This window comes from Helianthus annuus, chromosome 6, assembly GCF_002127325.2.
Source record: "Helianthus annuus cultivar XRQ/B chromosome 6, HanXRQr2.0-SUNRISE, whole genome shotgun sequence".
Lineage (NCBI taxonomy): Eukaryota > Viridiplantae > Streptophyta > Magnoliopsida > Asterales > Asteraceae > Helianthus > Helianthus annuus.
This window is the reverse complement of record NC_035438.2, coordinates 91,142,898-91,162,489: the sequence shown is the minus strand read 5'-3', so window position 1 is coordinate 91,162,489 and position 19,592 is coordinate 91,142,898. Positions and strand designations below refer to the sequence as shown.

Genomic DNA, 19,592 nt, shown 5'->3' with positions numbered 1-19,592 from the left:
AGTGGTAAAGAGGTTTCTGTAGATATGTCATTCCTACAGTAAAACCTACATATGGTATTTTGATCTAAAATTGGTATTTGTGGTTTTATGTTTGAGATGGTTATATTCTACAATTAGTACAGAGGCTGTTTAACTGCAAATGATAAATCAGGGACATTAAGTTGTACTTGATTTATTATTCATATGAGATTGATAAACAAGATGATGAACCATATCCCCATGCTTCATAAGTGGTAAACTTAAAAATGGTAAACACAAACTCATTTTCCGGAAAAATCATTTTGATTAAAACAAACTTAAGTGTTTTGAAATCTAAATGAGAAAATGGTTTGTTGAAAGGGGGAGTTCAGATTGTTTATGCCTAGTGAATGGAGATTTGATGTGATTCGATATCAGTTGTCAAGTTTTTGTACAGTTTGTGTTGATTTCTATGTTGTCAAGTGGGTCAAGAGTCTAGTAGTTTTCAAATTTCCTTTGAAATGTGTTTGCATTTTAGGGGGAGTAGAAAATTTCAGAAAATCCAAAAACATTAGAAAATTTGAAAAAGACAAAAACATGATAAAATTTAAAAAATGAGTTTCGTTGTGAAAAGAGGAAATGATAGTACGTCAGTAGGCTGTCACAACATGCTAAAGAATTGGAAAGATAATATGTGATAAACAGTCTTACTGTGGATATGTCAGTAGGTTTTTACACATTTAGTAAATTGTGACGAGATATAAATCTAAAATTTCAAACTTGCTTGTTCTGTGGGTTAACACAAACTTGGATATATAGGTAACCCCTGAAATCTTGTTTGAAAGGTCCCTTATTCTGAGATACTAGGTCTTTATGCTCAGTGATATCTGGGGTATCATCCCGGGACTTCTGCTGTATGGAAGTACTGACCTAGTCCCCGGATAATGCTTTCCGCAAAAAGCTTGAAACATAGCTTCACCCTCAGCATGCTGATGAAACAATAAAATTGATAGTCGCTGCTGTTGAAATTAAAAGATCCTCTAAAGGGGACACACCAAAAGTCGAAGCCGTCATCTCTCTGCGTATACGGAAGTATCGACATGAGCTCTCACGGCCCTCGCACCTAACCCCTATACAGATATCAGCTGTGGTATACTCACCTGTAAGACTGAATATTGGGATCTGGATACAGGAGTATATTCAAGTAGTGAGACACACGGATAAGTTGAAGTTCTTAAAACATTAATATCGTATCTCGGATCAGTTGAACTTTGTGTGAAAATTTCAGTGGACCGATATACTGACAATCTAGGTAAATTGTTTAGAACTTAAAATGAAATCAAGCTTAACGGTGTTAGTGGCATATCTCATAAACTGATATGATCCTCTTGCACGAACTCACAAAAATATGTTTGTAAATATTTCATTGTCTGCATTTCATTTTGAAATATCCAAAAAGATTTTGTGTGTGTTTTAGCATAAATTTTGAAAAATTCAAAAATATTTTCGACAAACTGATGTTGGAAAGCTGATTATCAAAATTTTGAGTGCTAAACATGATGACATTATTGTGAGGGGGAGTGCTTCTAATTGTCAATATATAGTTTTTAAATCAACAAATGGTTCATCATATGTGAATGATTTGAGAGAAAATTAGTGTTGCAAAATTGTTAAAATTAGAAAATTTATTTCCGGGTTAAGTAATTGCCAGGTTTTGATCTTGCATCTAAAGATAGAAAGCCAGGTTACAATATTCATTGAAGAAAGCCAAGTTTAGATTCTGAAAATCAAATTTTGAGAAGCCAGACAACGATCCTGAAGATATTGCTGAAGATCAAAGAATTACCAGCAAATCAAGAGGGGGAGACTGAAGATAGAGAGAGAGAAGTTCAGAGGACTGATAAAGACTGAAGATTGAAAAAGAATCGACCTTTAAGACTCGTCAACATCTGAGGGGGAGTCTGTTGGTGCAGTCATCTGTCGTCTTCGTCTTATGTCGAGTCTCGAGTTTGTTGCAGATCTGATCAAGCAAGAAATCAAGAAAAGGATAGCTGACCGTTTGAAAGGAGCATGTCCGTTTGAAGACGTGTCCGTTTGTAACTTGGCCGTTTGAAGGCTGGCCGTTTGAAGCGTGTTTCAAACGGTCAGGGACTAGTATATATAGGCTCTCAAACGGTTTCATTTGTAACGATTGAGAAACTTGATACCGAAGTGCTGCCGGTTGTTTCTCTGACTATAATTACTGTTATATCAATAGAAAAGAGGTTTAAAGTGTATTCAAGCTGTTTTCTAGTGCGTTTCTTAGTATTCCGCCTCTGAAACGTACAAGAGCTCTTCCGAACGACTCATTCAGGTCGCGAAATCGATCCTACACACCTGCTACAAATGAGCTCTGGAATCTTTTTCAACCTTTTCTCCATCATCAAGCACAAGCAGCAGATCAGCAACATGAAAAACATGTTCAAGAGCTGAGAAATGCTATGGAGTCTAGGTTCAAAGACACTCAGGCTGATCTAAAGGCTCTCAAAACTCAGATCCTGCACAACTCTGGCACTGCCCCTCCACCAGTATTCTTCATTGATCAACTCCCCGAAGATAATGCCAAAAAGGGGGAGAAAATTCAGGAGTGGAGAAGGAAAGGAATAACAGATGGTCTCTACCTTGCACTAGAAAATTCAAATATGACCAAAAAGATTCCTTTGCCAGATGGGAGTAAGAAAATTGATGTGACCACAAATGCACTTGCAGAAGCACTTGCATGTGTGAAAAGGGATAGAGAGGCCAAAAAGAAAGCCAGGGTGGATTATCCGGATCAGGGTACTTCAGGGTCAAGAGATGATGAAAATCTTATTGATGAAAAGAAGAAGCCTACTAGAAAAGTAAGGCTACCCAAATCCATTCCAGTCAGACGTTCAAAGTCTGCTAAAAAACCATCACCTAAAACAGCTGTTGTAACTCCTGTTGTATCAGCAGCTGCTGGTACTTCAGTAGTTTCACAATCTGCTCCCACTTCAACACACACCATCTCACCACACACCACATCCACTGCTTTACCACCATCACCACCAAAATCAAAATCACCTCTTGTCAAAAGGCAGAAGACAACAGTTGTTATAACTTCTGCTGTAAAGACAACAGTGGTTGGAACACCAGTTGTTTCAACAGCTGTTAGTCTATCACAAACCACTGCCACTACAACCACCTTTCCATCCAAAACATCATCAGTCCCTCCTCAAATAAAGAGGAGAAGGCTAATTCCTAAAGATGATGTCACTACACCATCCCAAACATCTTCAAAACCTTTAGCTCTTGTCAATATACCAAAACCAGTCACACTCTCTTCTGTTCCAATGCACAAGCCCTTACCTCCTGCAGGTGTTCAATTTCCTCTTGAACTAGAAGCTGTTAGAGAAGAAATAAAATCTTTCTATATTGAGGATGACCCTGCCAAAAGGAGTTTGCCTTCAATCAAAGGATATCCCTGGCCCAAAAATATTGAAGAATATTTGAAGATAAAGGCCAAGCAAGCAGAGGATATCTCGAAAAGAAACACACAAGGGAAATCTGACAAAGAAGTATCAAGATACTACCAATATCTGCTCACACAAGTCAGTTCCCTAGAACGTTTTGCAAAGAATGTCAGTCAACAAATTTCAGAAAGAGCAGCTGAAACTTTGAAGAAAGACTACATTGAAAGCATTATGTTTTACAAAAGATACAAAGGAGAGAGACACATGTACAAAGAGTGGACTGTTCCTGAACTTGAAGTTGAAGCTGCAAGAATTCAAGACATGATAAAAAGGAAAGTCACTCACACTCCTCCTGATTGGGCAAAGTTCAGAAAGAATGTACCTGATAAGCAAATGGAACTGAAGAGAATGAAAGAAGAACTGGTTGTTGCTGATTTTGGTACAAAAAGACAAATTGCTAGATGGAAAGAAGATGTGGTCAGGTCAACCTACAAAAGGTTGGAGGAATTAAGAAAGAAAGATCCAAAAAGTTCCTCAAAAACCTGACTATCCTGAAGCAGCGGTTTCAAAAAGACCAACAAAGCTGCACATCAGGAGAGCCACTGCTCCAGCTGGTAATGCCATCTACAAAAGAAGGAAACAAAGCCAGTTAGGAGCTGAAACTGTTCAAGAAATTCTTACTGGAAATGTTGTTGTAAAAGAAGGCTAGTTAAGAACGTTAAAAGAAGAACTTGAACAGGAAAACTCTGCTACCACTGCTCAGCCAGTGATGAACAGGCCAGCCTCACCAAATACTTCTGCTAATAAACATCTCCCAAGAAACCCACCAGGCTCAAAAATACAAAAGTGGGAAACTGACAAACAGACCTGCGTATTGACTTTGCTCAGGTCTGGTGGAGAAGTGGAGAAAATATCAAGGGAACAAGCTCTTGGCCTGAGTCTTGAAGATTTGCAGGATCTCCTTGATCTTCCACTTAGCAGGGATGATGATGAAGATACAGATGCCCTTGACTTTGAGTTACAATTTAAAGGTCAGATAAGGGAGCTGTTAATGAGGCAATAAAATATCCACAAATAATGAAGGGTTTTGGCATTATCTGTTCCAGGGGGAGATTGTTGGGATTGAACCCTATCAGAGGAACAGATAATGTAAAGCCAAAACCGGATCCCATCAGTGGACCATCAATAAGCAGCAGTTTATCCTATGCTCTCCCCTTGACAGTGGTTATCTAACAGCTGATGAATCGTAAGTGCTGCTCAACTACAACAACTGATGAACCAAACACTGATGATACCTTAAAGACTGCTGAAGACAAACACTGATGCTCTATCTACTGCTGTTTCCTAAGTACTGCTGAAGACTCAAGCACTGCTCTCTCAAAGACTGATCACCTCTGAAGAAAGCACTGAAGATTCAACATCTGTGCTCAGGCTACAACAGTGGAACGTGAAGCAGTAGTTTTCCTTAGCTTTGTATTTTACTGATTATCAGATGTAGCATGTCAGTAGTTTGTATAGAACAGTATTTGTAGTTTGTTAGGTCGTTAGATGTCACTATCATGGTGACGTCACCTGAGGTAGATCAGTAGTTTGGTTTGCCTATAAATATGACAGTATTCTATACTGTTATATTTGATTCGTTTTGAGAGAGTTCACCTCCTCAATTCAATCCTTTCATCTTGTGCAACCAACTCTGGTGTATCAGGCTGAGGGGGAGTTTAGATTGTAAGCTTGCTGTAATCATTTGCTTTCTATTGTAAATCTTTTGACTCAATGAAAATAGCAATTATTTATCAATCTATACTTTCCTTTGATTATGTTTACAAAGTTTGCTACTCATTTCCGCTGCACTCATTCGTTTTATGCAAACAAAAACAATCATGACGGCCCCAGATCCCAACAAGCCACCAGAGAGTGACAAGTGTCCTAGAAGTAATTAAATAGAAAGGGTAATTTTGTCTATAAGAGGAAAGAGAATATGCACATGCAAGTCACATGTTATTCCCCCCCCCCCAATTTTTAAATGCCCGTAACTTTTTTATACATCATTTGTTTTTAAAAAAAATTATACCATAAAATCGAGCGTTTTTTTATCTTTAATACGAGTACCATATTGTTATATTTAAAAAAAATTCAAAAACCTAGTTGCATATTACACAATGGACATGATGTAAAACACAATGTAAAGTAGATCAAAAACACAATCAATGACAACAGATAAAGACACAACGGACAACATACTAAAACACAATGACCATAACATATAACACAATGGCGATAACATATAACACAATAAGTATCAGACTAAAGAAAAACACAGTTGATGACAAAAGATAAAAGACACAATTAATTACAACAGATAAAAGACACAATGGAGAGCAGATGAAGACACAAAGGAAAACAAACTAAAAACGCAATACACAACAAACTAAAACACAATGAACAAAGATAATAAAAAAAACTGAACAAATCATTAAAACACAATGGACAACATATTAAAACACAATGAATAACATATTAAACACAATGACCTGAACTAATAACACAATTTATAGAAAACCCAGATATAACACCATCTTCATTGTGTCATATATTGTGTTATAGCTTCTTATAAAAACGCAATAGATAGAACCCAAATTAACATTGTGTTATAGGTTTTGATAATAACACAATGGACATGATGTAAAACACAATGTAAAGTAGATAAAAAACACAATCAATGACAACAGATAAGGACACAATGGACAATATACTAAAACACAATGACCATAAGGTATAACACAATGGCGATAACATATAACACAATAAGTATCAGATTAAATAAAAACACAATTGATGACAACATATAAAAGACACAATTAATGACAACAGATAAAAGACACAATGGAGAGCAGATGAAGACACAATGGAAAACAAACTAAAAACACAATACACAACAAACTAAAACACAATGAACAAAGATAATAAAAAAATTGAACAAATTATTTAAACACAATGGACAACATATTAAAACACAATGAATAACATATTAAACACAATGACCTGAACTAATAACACAATTTATAGAAAACCCAGATATAACACCATCTTCATTGTGTCATTTATTGTGTTATAGGTTCTTATAAAAACGCAATGGATAGAACCCAAATTAACATTGTGTTATAGGTTTTGATAATAACACAATGTATAGAAACTCTACTGACCAGAACCTAGTTAAAAGACACAATGACCTGAACCTTTAACACAATGCAAAAAAAACCCAGTAAAAACGAAATTTTTTATTTTATTTTTTTATGATAATATGGTACTCATATTAAAGATAAAAAAACGCTCGTTATTATGGTGAATTTTTGTTTTTTTAAAAAATGTCGTATGAAAAAGTTATGGATGTTTTAAATCGATGGGGGAATTGGCATGTGGCTTGCATGTGGAGAGAGAAAATCCATAAATATAGGATTCCCTTTATACCCTTCTATTATCTTCTTTTCCCTATAACTAATCTCAACCCTCTAAATCTAAGATCAATGGACTAGAATCCTTCTTACCCTTCTTATTTATTTTATCTTTTGTATTTGATCCTAACCCGTGTATTATATTCACAAATTATAACATAAACACATGTATTAATATCTCCCTTGATGGTATATAACGGTTCAAAGCATAATAACATACTCAACTACAATTTTATAACTTCTTTCAATAAACAAATTTGCTGTCTTCAAAATAACCTACTCTATTAACCTACCTTGTAAAGTTGTACGGGGATCTAGGAACTTGGAAAGAAACTTACGGTGACATTTAGAAATATAAGCGGTAAGCACTAATTTCAAAACAAAATTAGCACATTTTTTTTGGAACGAAAACCATTTTATATATAAAAATAGATCACAGGGCCAACACGTTGCTAAGAGTACCAACATAAAAGCACTACCTCCATAGTTTTCTTCCAAACGTCAGACCCTTTGGTGTTGTGTAAAACCTCCAGCACTTCGTTAAAGGATCCCTCCATTAAAAGAGCGTAATCCACACCCACACACATGCCACCATACGGCTTTAACCAAAACACACTCCATAGTAATGTGATTAACTGATTCGTTTCCATAGCCGTAAATCTTAGCGTTTTATATTAAGGCCTCTAGTTGTTGGCGCCTTTTTGGATGGGATGCACCCTAATAACAGTTTCCAGCCAAAATATAAAACTTTGCAGGGGCATTCCACCTATGCAGATCCACTTCCACTCTGGACATAGTTTGACCCGCCATGTTGTCGCTAAACAAAGCCACCGAAAAATTCTTTTGATATGTGTCTCTTTTCGAACCCCATCTTATCCAGATTAACGATTCCAGTTTTTACCAATTCCTTTTCGGCCGAAAATATTATTTATAGCATCCAGAAGAATTACTTTTTAATGGAACTCCACAATTGTTTGTACATTCGCCATGAATAGCGCGGATGATGGTTGCCTATAGCTACCACGGATTGGGCTTAAATATCCACTTCATCAAGAAAGCCCATTTAAGACTTTTGATGTCTCCCAAACCATGGAAACAGGACCTTTTTGCAGAAACTCTGATATGAAGCAACGGCAAAGGAGGGCGGTGAAGAATGTGACTGCAGATGCCGATTTGGAGAGGTTACTTAGCTGTTGTGGGAAAGAAAACGTATGATTTTTGCATTTATGATTTTTCATGTTACTTCTACATAGTCGGTTGTAAAAGATACCTGAACAAATAAAAGTAAAAGATACCTGAACAAATAAACGGGTCAAATATTAGTCAAGGTACAACCCATCCAGTGGTCCCTAAAAATAAAATACAAAAATGTTAATAATCAAATTAATTTCATTGTAATAATTCATAATGATCACATGTTAGCATACCATATTCAAGACATTGAGCCTTAAAATAAGTGGAGTGGAGCACCAAACTGTAGCAACTTTCTAGCTGCAATCAAATACTTGTTAGAAATCAAAGCACACCAAATAAAATTCAACAATATGGATATTAGACCCAAAGAAATCAGTCGAATGTACGATACACACTCCCAAAAGTAAAACATTGGGGTTTATTTACAAATAAATAGTGCTAATGAATGAAATGCAAAAATCAAACAAAATATATACGAAATGAATGTAAATAATATAAGTGTAAGGGTTTACCTTCTAATCGTACACCAAAGGATCTTCGAACATATCAACCTTAGGTTCCTCAGTGGCTGCAGATTGTAGAATGCTCCGTCATTGCCATTCTTTCCATATTAACAAACATCGATCTATAAAGGAGAAAATACAAAGACATCAACATCGGCATTATTTAAAAAAAATACACAAATCCTTTAAAGATATGTGAAGCCCAAAACTGCTACAACAAATTAAACTCGAAAGAAACCAAATAATCTAAAACTAAGATAGATTGGTTATTCCTTTGTATGGCTATATAAATTTCATGTTTAAAATACCTGCCGGCAAACACTTCGGTGGATTCAATGACATACTCAGATCCAGTTTGGGCCCACAGATATCTTATGGGTTCCTTCAATGATTTCAAAAACAAAATAAATCAATAATTTGGTGGAAAAATATTGTTATAAGAACTTTACTAAAAATGGACACCTGGAAGTGCACCTCGAACAAAAAAGACTCACTAAATCATTTCATTAAACACCTTACCAGCATGTAAATTGACTCCACCAACCTAAATTTTAATTCATTTATTTTTTTATTTGAAACTAACCGGGAAGGTACTCTCGGTAACAATGCATAGATATTGAGGTGTTGAAGTTACAGCCCCCATGAATAGGAAAATATTAGGATGTCGAAGCCTTTTTCATTAAAGATAACCTGATGAATATCAAAACACATGACTTACATGTCAGTTGACTTGTTAGTTTACATCTTCTCTAAAATTGTAAAAAAATAAAAATAAAAATTGCCTCCATTTTAAAAGATACGATCACATCATCTGAAAACTTTTTATATACAAATAACCTGACTGCAACATCCTGCATGAACCGAAAATTTCATATTTATGTATTATTGTTATTACTATAGTGGTGCATTAACTAAAAAAACAATTCTATTCGAAACTCTTTTTTCCTAAAAATGCTTAGAAGTAACATAAGAATTCAGCCAAACATATCTCTCAAATTTAAGCCAATCTTAGTCCATTAAAACCATAGACTCTTGGGAATCTGTATACTTTTGTTAATTATACCACAATATTTAACTAAATACTTGTAAGAATAGTAAAACTTTGCATCGACAACGTATAAAATATTTAAACATGTGACAAACAATAAAAATTTGGAGCATAGAACATTTATTTTAATGAGAAGCAAAATTAACTTCCCTTGTCCATGAGATCTTTGATTGTTTCTTGATGTATACAACTGGCCCGTTAACGCTAAGTATCCCATAGATTTAAGCAAATTGCTCTGCTTTCCGGACTTCGGAGCATAGATGTAGTACTTTAAGTGCAATTCAAATCATTTGAAAGCAAATCAGTGAATCATATCGTCACGAATGAAATTCAGAAGCATACTCATTGTTCACCACAATTACACATTATTTCAAATAAAATATAAAAAAAAAGTAAACCATACCTGAGTCAGTTGATTCCAACCACAACAGAGATCACGAAGATGTTGTAAAAAAGTGATGTATATCAGGGTTATTACTTAATAGGGTTCGAGAGCACTAACTATTGAATACAACTGAAAAGCTCTCTCACTGCCACATATACCTAGACTCACATGTTATTGTTACCAACCCATCTGTCAAGTCCACCAAACAGTCTATAAAACTTCTAATTCTATAAAATTTAAACATTTTGCATATAAAACTAATATTATATAAGCAAGTAGGTTTAGAAGTAAATAATGTGTCATACAGGCCACACAATGCAGTCAAATTCGCAATGTTGGACGACAGAGATCCCGAAAGGTCCATGCCTGTAAGGTTTCTGTAAAAAAAAACCCAAATTAATTAAATTCAGTCAATTCACAGGTAACAAAGTATGATCATCATGAAAATTACAGTCAACTCACAATCTTGTCACGCGAATATTAGATCCATTAGAGCATGTAACTCCAGTCCATGAGTTTTCCTTCGGTAAACAACGATCACCATTCCCATCGAACGGAGGGTTCTGAAAGCCGTTCTTCAAACCATTCAAGCCGATCACTATAAAACACGAAATGCACATTAACATGTCAAATTGTGAACCAAAAACATGTTATCAACGTATACAACCAAAGTTGTGAATCATACAATCTCGCGTGTGAATTCTTCTTGGTCTCGTGCACCGAATAGAACGCGTAAATCAAGCTCGTATCATCCTTTCCAGACGGTAACTTTTTCACTGCAGCAGCGAGAATGTCGATGCTGCTTTCAACAACCTGTGTGCTCAAATGATGGATAAGAAAGTCAGGGAAAATTACAAATACATACAATCAAGAATCTAATCTATTTTATATGTAAAATACCATAAAACCAAATTAAATAAAAATGAAAGAAGTTGTAAAATTCATTGATTCTAACCTAGTTAATACCTAAAGTGAATTAAGATTCAAGTATAAATCAATATCACAAAACTAATTCCAATCCCTCCATTTCTGATTTGTCACGTCTAAACAAACCAAACGAACATAAACAATGTCTTGTCTGTGTTCTTTTATTAAGAAATGGGTGTGTTTATATACACCACTTACCGAACATAAACAAATGTTCATGAACACAAACAAACGTTATATATTCGTTTTAAAATTAAATCTGCATTTTTTCATAAGAAAAATTACGAACCGACCAAAAAAAATAACTGTTGAACATAGCTATTCGTTGAACATTTGGTTCGTTTAATGTAATTCAATATTACAAATGTTTTAAGATTGTATATTTTCATAACCCTATGTATGATCTAATTATAAAATAAAGGTCACTGCAACTTATAGAAAGGTTAATTGTGAGAAATCTTTAAACTAAAAGCATGGAAATGTTTGCAGTTCAAATCAAACAACTCAGTTCATGCATGAATCAGTTGATCATCAGAACCCAGTCACCAAACGTATTTTCGGAATGATTAAAAGCACCAAAAACTATAAATCAAACAACAATTTCAATTCAGTGAGATTAAAGAAATGTAATCCGCTGATGCATATTCAAAATGAAAATCACATCTTAAATCTTTTTATTACCATTGGAGACAAGAAGAAGCAATGTTCGCATATACTCATATCACCGCTAAAGAGCCATTTAACTGCAAAACAAATGGAACTTATATAAACAAAACTTGACAACTCTTCTCACTGTTGCTACCATATAAAATTGAACCCTAAATGAATGTTTAAGATGAAATCGTATGAAATTGAACCTGCATTTTATGAAATCGAACCCTAAACACATGGTAGAATATGAAATCATACGAAATCGAACCCTAAATCATACGAAATCCTAATTGAAACCCTAAAACTCACCTTGAACACCCTTAAACTCAATGGATTATCCGTCAATTTCGATAGAATGATGATTGAAAGATCCGATTGAAGGTTGTCGCCGATGGTACTGAGAGAGAGACGCAGAGGATTCTTGTTCACCAGAGAGAGTTAGAGTTAGGGTTTTGTGTTTTCAAGCATATGGTGTAAGATTAGGGTAAAGAAATTGATTTAGATGAGGAAGATGATTTCACCGAAAGGGTCAGGAGGCGATGAATCGCCGATTAGGGTTTCAGAGGAGAGGAATTGCCGTTTGATAGATTTTGAGATAATGAGAGAGAGAGAGTATACACCAAGCGTATGTGAGAAGCCAAATTCAATCAGCCCCTTAGAGCTATGCCACATGTCTGTTTGAGTTTTGCCATCTCATTGCCTATGTGGATGCTTAGTTGGCTTGCACCATTGGGTGACATGTGTCCCCTAATGGTTTGCTTTATTAGAGATATAGATTAAAGTTGGTAACCAGATATACTATACATAAATGTTTTAGAACCTTATGTATTGATTTCCTATGGCATGAAAATAATGAAAAGAAAAGTTTCTCCTTGTGGAAGCTTGCATAGAAGCTTCCTTCTAACCAAAATATCTTATTTATGCCTTTTTAAATTCATTGTAAAGCAAAACATTAGGCGGTGGTTCTTGTATTCCAGATTTCCAGCCTACACTAATTATTTTACAACAAATATTCCCTTTCTATTTTATAATCGGCTATCTCATGCTACTACGGTTTTCTACGTATTGTTCTAATACTCACTAACCCAATACATATGCCTTTCGGTGCGTTCAAGAAATGACCATATATAGCTTTTTATATTATAATAAACCGTAAAGAACTTCATGGCAAGTCTTTATGCTAATTCCACAGGCTAAATTATGCACTAAGTGTTTTATGAATTTGAAATACCTTCAATCTAAATCTCACTAATCTGCTATTTATTTTAGTTATACTTTCATTTAAATCTTTCGGTGAATTTGCGTAGAGTTTTATTCGTAGTTTTTTTAGATCTTAAGCCAAGAAAGACTAGATGAGTCGAAATTAGCTCCAAAAGATTGCCAGAAGCCCCATCCAATTTACTTTGGTCAAGTAATTAGTGGTGGTACTTTCGACTTATAAAATGAGTTGGCTAATTACGTGTTGTTAACTGGTCAAGTTTCTAAAAAAAAGAACTTTGACTAAAAAGAAAAGTATTCAATGAGTTCGGTGTACCTTTAAAGTATATAACTTTTTAAATTCTTTAATGAAAAAATAATAATAATGGAGTTCTAACTAAATAAGGTTCCTTCTTTAATTACTCCATATATAAATAAGCAAACTTTTTGTGCATAATTACTTGTAATATGTGTTTTGAGAGTTTTTCAAAAAAAAAAACTTGATTTTTTAATTTTAACCCAAAGGTTTTTATCTTTTGTAATTTTAACCCTACATAATTTGTTTTTTTAACTTTAACCCAAACATTTCATTACTTTTAACCCAAATGTTTTTACCTTTTGCAATTTTAACCCTACATAATTTGTTTTTTTAACTTTAACCCAAAACTTTTCATTATTTGCAATTTAACTTCACAACTTTTGTCACTTATACTTTTCATCTTTGTCAAATTTTCGGTTTACGTATAGTTCTTAATTTTTCGAGTTAATACGACGCAACGTACAAATGTGGTTCAACTTTTTTATGTTTTGTTTCAAATTTTGCAAGTTAATACGACGCAACGTACATGTGTGGTTCAACGTTTTACCTCTATTTTTTCATGTTTGACAGGTTCGTCGCAACACGCAGACCCTAGGTCGAGTCAGTGTTGGTGGTCGATAACGGTTGTGTGACATTAGTACTATTTGACACCGTTTCACGCCCCGCCGCAACGCGACGTGTGCTTTGGGGGTTTTCCAAAGAAAAAATCGTTATGCATATGGTTGTCGTAACCTTGGCTTTGGGGGTTTCCAAAAAAAATTGATTTTTTTTTTTACTTTTCACCCAAAAGTATTTCATAAATTACTTTTAACCCAAAACTATTTGTTTTTTTACTTTTAACCCAAAACTTTTTATTTTTTGCAATCTATCCTCACAACTTTTTTTAATTTCAACTTTGGTCCTTTACAGTTTTCATTTTCCGCAAATTTTTCGCTTTATGCTTGGTTCTAAATTTTGTGACTTAACACATCGCAACGTGCGTCTTTGGTTTAACTTTTTTATGTTTCGTTCTAAATTTTGCGAGTTAACATGACGCAACGTGCGTGTGTGGGTGAACGTTTTTACATCGTCTATTTTTTCCCCGTTTGACAGGTTTAACATAACGTACGGGTCCTAGATCGACTTAGTCATAACTAAAGAATCCCCGCCGTTTTATACAATTTATTAATAATTAGTTTCCTCCAGTAAAGCAACAACTGAATAATATGAAAAAGTGTTAAATCGTTTTTGGCTTGTAGCGACTAAATCATACATAGTTGTGTCATACAAAAGTTACCTCCATAGAGGACAAAAATGTCGCGTCTCCACTTTTGGTCTTGTATCGTCAACCTATTATATGATCGTAAATGCATTTTTAATAGATAAATTGGAAAATAATAATCCTATCTACGGGTGACAAAATAGGTAGATTAGACAGGTTTGGGTAATGGGTTAGGATGGGTATGAGTTAGAATGAGTTTAAGTTTGAGTTAGGATATGTTTATGAAGAAATATGTTTAGGTCAAAATGGGTTTTTATCAGGATGGATTTGGGGTGGATGATATTTTTCTAGTGAAATAATTTAAATAATTTTTTTATTTTAATTGTTTGTGATGGATGATATTCCGTCTTAACCATTTTAAAATTGCAGGAATCCTTATAGGTTTTCTTCGAAAGACTTGTTGATTATAAATTGGAAACTGAATATTGATTAATATTTATTTTAATAATAAATAATAAAAGGATTCAGATTCAGCCTAATGAAGAAGCAACACAGCAACACAATAGTTTTAAAAGGAATTGAAGACCGATGTCTTCTGTGACGTCGTCGTTTTAGTACTGTAGCCTCGCTCGCTGTCGTTCCGGTACGGTGGCCGTCCCTCACCGTTGCCCCCGGTCACACCATTGCCGCCTCGCCGCTCCAGATACTTCTCGTCTCTCTTCCCCCAACGTGAAACTTCCAAACCCTTTCTCAGTTGTAAGCATTCAGACCCATTCTCCATCTTTTAACTAGTTTAATACCCGTCCGGTGGACGGGTTACGCTAACAGCGTAACAAACAAAGATAATTTATATTGAGCTTGTTTGGGATCGCTGCTCCTTTTTCTTTTCTCCTTTTCTATCTCTCTTTCTCATTTTCACAATCATCTAACTTTTCCTTTTCTTCTTTTCAAACAACAAAAACTCCCTTCTCAACACATTATCCAAACACCACATAAATGACTTGTTAACTTTTAAAAAGTCAATTATTGAAGGTTCCTTTTCTAATAAATAAAAAAAGTTAAAGACATCAAATAAACCTTCGAAGTATTGAAGGTTCCTTTAATTGACATAGGGGTGAGCTCGGCACCAACCGAAAATACCGGTACCGAATATCTCCAAAAATTGGTACCGGTATCGGTACTGAAAAACCTATACGAGTACCGAAAAACGTCAAAAGTCGGTATTGATTCAGTACCGAAAATATAACGGTCCCAGTTTTTCATGTAGCTTAAAACAAATTGTTAACGACATAAAATTTCAAAACAATTATGACCCATCTATCTTAAATACAGAATCATCAATATTGAAATAGTGTCTACTTGTTTCATAGATATATAAAAAGAAGAATATCGACTTTGATAAATGGAGAACCTAGAATTCACCTTTTTTTAAATAAAAATCGTCATTAAACAACAGCAGCAAGTCACACAAATCATAAACATTTGCTAAATAGATGTAATGTTTATAGCATGACCAATTATATATGCAGTGTACAATAGATGTAACGCTTGATACCTTGTGGATGTGGCTGTATAGTAAGCATCACAAGTGAAGCTTCCACCCAAAAACTTCAGCTTAGGCTTCGGTGCCTCTTCTTCTTCTTCAACCCAGGTGACACCATCACCGACCAAGAAAGTGTGTGATGCTAGATAGCTGTTCAAAGCATCGAAACCTCTCTTCAAGCCAGCAATAGAGCTCTCTTCAGCCTTTAAAACATAGACTCAAATATATCATATAAAGGACATATAAAAAAATAAAAATAAAAAAATAAAGGACAGAGAGGGAACAAAAGCAACTGACACATTTAATATAGCTGCCAAATCGCATTATTGGATATAATCGTCCTCTGATATGTGCATCAATCTCAAATGAAGAGAAGTCAATCCATTAGTCGATTTGATGAATCTGAACAAAATGGCAAAAAGGTTTTGTTTTCATACTCACGGTGTGGCTCCACCCCTGAACACAACCTACCTAGAGTTACCCAATTAAAACTTTAAACGTCTTTTCCAATTCCTAAAAAATGGTTGCCTGAAAAAAGAATGATGCAAAATTTCAAGGAACACACTACAAGATCGATTACTTTAGCCACTAATTTCACAGAACTTTACATCATCCTAGAGGTCGTAAATGAGAGGAACAGGCAGTTCAAATAGTCAAACGATTCAAATCGATGGGTTAGGCCAGTAAACACCATAATGTGTTTATATTAGGGGATACGATATATACACCACCAACCTAATGCGATAAAAAAGAGGCAACAAAACAAACATATTCAAAATAGGCCAAAAACATCCTGTCAAAACACATTAACTTTTATATACTACATTTCACACTGGACACAACTGATTTGGTCGACCCACCAGCACTATTTTTGTGCACTTTTAAAGTTTTATAATGATGAATGAGTAATAAAATGAAATTAAGTGTTTTAAATAATGTTATTCAGCATTTAAACATTTTACAATTGAATAGATATTTTGACCCGTTTAGCTTCTTTGATCCATACAACATGCCCCTTTGACCCGTTGCTCAACCAGCCCATCTACTCCTATTATATAACATACAATCAAAACCCCTTTATAATAAGGAGGGGTGGAAATATAATTTTTCTGACATCATATAACTTATGCACTTGTAGCAGTATATATGAAATACCTTTGCTGGTACACGGATGAAATAAGTAGCTCCTTCGACGACTCCTGCAGTCAAGATTTAGTTTAAAAAAAAAAGGTTAAAAATAAGATAAAGTGTGTAATATAAAGAGATAAGCATAATGCATTGAAGAACATGTAAAGTGTAATTGAATGATCACAGGTCATCTAAAACCATCTTACTCGGAGGTAATAAATCAAGAGGGTTGTTCAGCTTAGGCTTCGGTGCCTCTTCTTCTTCAACCAAGGTGACACCATCACCGACCAAGAAAGTGTGTGATGCTAGATAGCTGTTCAAAGCATCGAAACCTCTCTTCAAGCCAGCAATAGAGCTCTCTTCAGCCTTTAAAACATAGACTCAAATATATCATTTAAAGGACATGTAAAAAATACCAAAAAAAAAAAATAAAGGATAGAGAGGGAAAAAAAGCAACTAACACGTTTAATATAGCTGCCAAATCGCAATCTTGGGTATAACCATCCTCTGATATGTACATCAATCTCAAATGAAGAGCAGTCAATCCATTGCTCGATTGGATAAATCTGAACAAATTGGCAAAAAGGTTTTGTTTTCACACTCACGGTGTGGCTCCACCCCTGAACACAACCTACCTAAAGGCAACAAAACGAACAAATTCAAAATAGACTTACATACTTAAATTAAAAAAATCAATAAATAAATAACCCACGGTATCTCTAACCTTGCCAAAGGGACCAAAGAGTAACTTCAAGTAGTTTTCATCAGCAGTAGACGGTAAGTTTATGATAAATGCTATTTTTATCTGGAAATTAGAAAAAAAAATCATTAATGTACATCAGATAATTCAGAAGAATCATGCATGATAAATTACTGAAAATAATAAACACCTTAGCAAGTTCCTGTGTATCAACTCCAGCATCCTCTTCAGCCCACTTAACAGATGGATGCAAAGTACCACCAAGAACAAAATTTGGCTTAGCACCAACCTTAAGTGCGCGACTACGCGTGCTGCAGCCTGATTATAAAAGTATAATACTGTTAATTTGTTATCAGCAATTTTGAACTATTTAAATAAACAGGGGACTTACAGCATGAGACGAAAACTTCACAAAACCAAAACCACGGTCCTTGAACTTTTTGCTAATTGTCTCACTACCACTTGGCTGTGCAAGATCAATGGAAACATCTGGAAAAACCTATAACCACCAAGAATAAGTTGGTGACGTGGCATTATAATCAGTAGAACTGTAGAAGTTTAGTTGATAACTAAAAAACAAAAAAATATATATATTACCTGGCACACAACGTTACTAAAATCATCAGCGCTCCACCCTAAACAAAGAAAATAGCTAAGATAAGGGGAACTAAAGACTTTAATCATTAACGTTTACGGTATTATGACGAGATTAAAACAAACCTTTGTTAAGGTTCCCCAAAAAAAGTGTATCGTGACCAGCTTATGGGAGAACACCAATCTTTTTCCCTTTTAGCTGAAACATAAGGCTATAGCATTAGAAAAAAATTGTAACAATGTGATAGATACAAGTTGGTTTTACAAATTAACGGTAAATTTGTTTAAGATTATTCTTTACCATAGATTCATTTAACTCCTTTAGAGCTTTGTCACCAACGTCTTTTGTTGTAAAGCGTACAAAGCCAAACCCCTATGTATATATGCACATAAACAGATATGTAAGCTTTCAAAAGAGAGAAACTGATGATGAGAAAAGATAACTGTGCCCTGTGGCAGACTATTGAACGAACCTTTAGGCTACCGTTTTGATCTTTTATCAAGTGAATGTCCATGATTTCTCCACAAGTTGAAAAGACCTAAAAGAGATAGAAACAAAGGGTTGAGAGTTGACATAGTTAAAACATCAAATGTAACACGGTAAAGTTTCGCAACCTATTAACTAAACGAACGCAGCAATAAGTTATTTTTATGGACAAAACGTATTCACTTGATGAGAATAAAGAGTTAGCTAACCTTATGAACCTTGTCTTCAGTTACAGACCGGGCCAACCCACCAACAAAAACTTCCACACATTTGCTTCCATCTGGTATGCCGAAAAAAAGATTCCCCTTAATTAAACATAATACATAAACTGTTTTGAAATATATACATGAGATATCCACTATATTCCTATGGAGCTACATTCTCCCTTTAAAACCAGTTCAACAAAAAAAATTAACAAAACTGTCAAAACACATTAACTTTTAATAATCCAGAAAATCTTGTTGTAACTGATCCAAAACCTGGTTAATTTCATTAATAATACAGAATATGCAATAGCTTTACCATTTAATTGCAGGCTTCATTTTTTGCCACTCTCCTTTAGACCAATTTAATCACAAACGACGTCTCAAATCTTGTTGTAACCGATCCAAAACCTGGTTATAATAGCCGTTAGCAATTTTACCCAATTTCATCCGATTTCAAACAATAAAAACTATAATCATAAGAAACCCTAACGAAAATCTAGATGCTTACCAGATCGCGAATGAAGAACGCTTGAATGTAGGTTTGAGATCGCGATTGAATGACGGTACCATCTTTGTGTTTCTGTGTATATATGATATCATGTATGGAGGCGAATATGTTATATAAGATC

General features: G+C 34.7%; 1 protein-coding gene and 1 long non-coding RNA gene across 5 annotated transcripts; both read right to left on the bottom strand.

Moving 5' to 3' along the window:
• Window positions 1-7,097: 7,097 nt before the first annotated feature.
• On the bottom strand, window positions 7,098-12,343 carry LOC118479873. Of its 4 annotated transcripts, none has more exons than XR_004861146.1 (11): window positions 11,898-12,343; window positions 11,619-11,680; window positions 10,696-10,823; window positions 10,473-10,608; window positions 10,029-10,387; window positions 9,161-9,893; window positions 8,886-8,959; window positions 8,587-8,699; window positions 8,308-8,371; window positions 8,176-8,229; window positions 7,098-8,039 (listed from the first exon to the last, which is right to left on the bottom strand). It is a non-coding gene; the product is annotated as an uncharacterized LOC118479873 (long non-coding RNA). The 4 variants fall into 4 exon arrangements; XR_004861145.1 differs by having other exon boundaries at window positions 9,161-10,199; window positions 10,316-10,387; window positions 11,898-12,341; XR_004861144.1 differs by having other exon boundaries at window positions 7,098-8,070; window positions 9,161-10,387.
• A 1,898-nt stretch (window positions 12,344-14,241) lies between these two features.
• LOC110866598 lies at window positions 14,242-19,533 on the bottom strand. The gene is made up of 15 exons (XM_035974203.1): window positions 19,472-19,533; window positions 19,136-19,142; window positions 18,967-19,062; window positions 18,744-18,809; window positions 18,572-18,643; window positions 18,451-18,469; window positions 18,068-18,082; window positions 17,867-17,994; window positions 17,701-17,781; window positions 17,438-17,611; window positions 17,183-17,342; window positions 17,004-17,047; window positions 16,146-16,208; window positions 15,861-16,051; window positions 14,242-14,433 (listed from the first exon to the last, which is right to left on the bottom strand). The coding sequence occupies exons 1-15, from the start codon at window positions 19,531-19,533 to the stop codon at window positions 14,346-14,348; spliced, it is 1,266 nt and encodes a 421-aa protein (XP_035830096.1). The 3' UTR covers window positions 14,242-14,345.
• Window positions 19,534-19,592: the final 59 nt, after the last annotated feature.

Coding starts and splice junctions, on each gene's coding strand:
- LOC110866598 (XM_035974203.1), bottom strand. CDS start 19,533: ATGGTACCGTCATTCAATCGCGATCTCAAACCTACATTCAAGCGTTCT. Junction 18,644..18,743: donor ATCAAAACGGTAGCCTAAAG/GTTCGTTCAATA, acceptor ATATATACATAG/GGGTTTGGCTTTGTACGCTT. Junction 17,343..17,437: donor TTGGCAGCTATATTAAACGT/GTTAGTTGCTTT, acceptor TATGTTTTAAAG/GCTGAAGAGAGCTCTATTGC.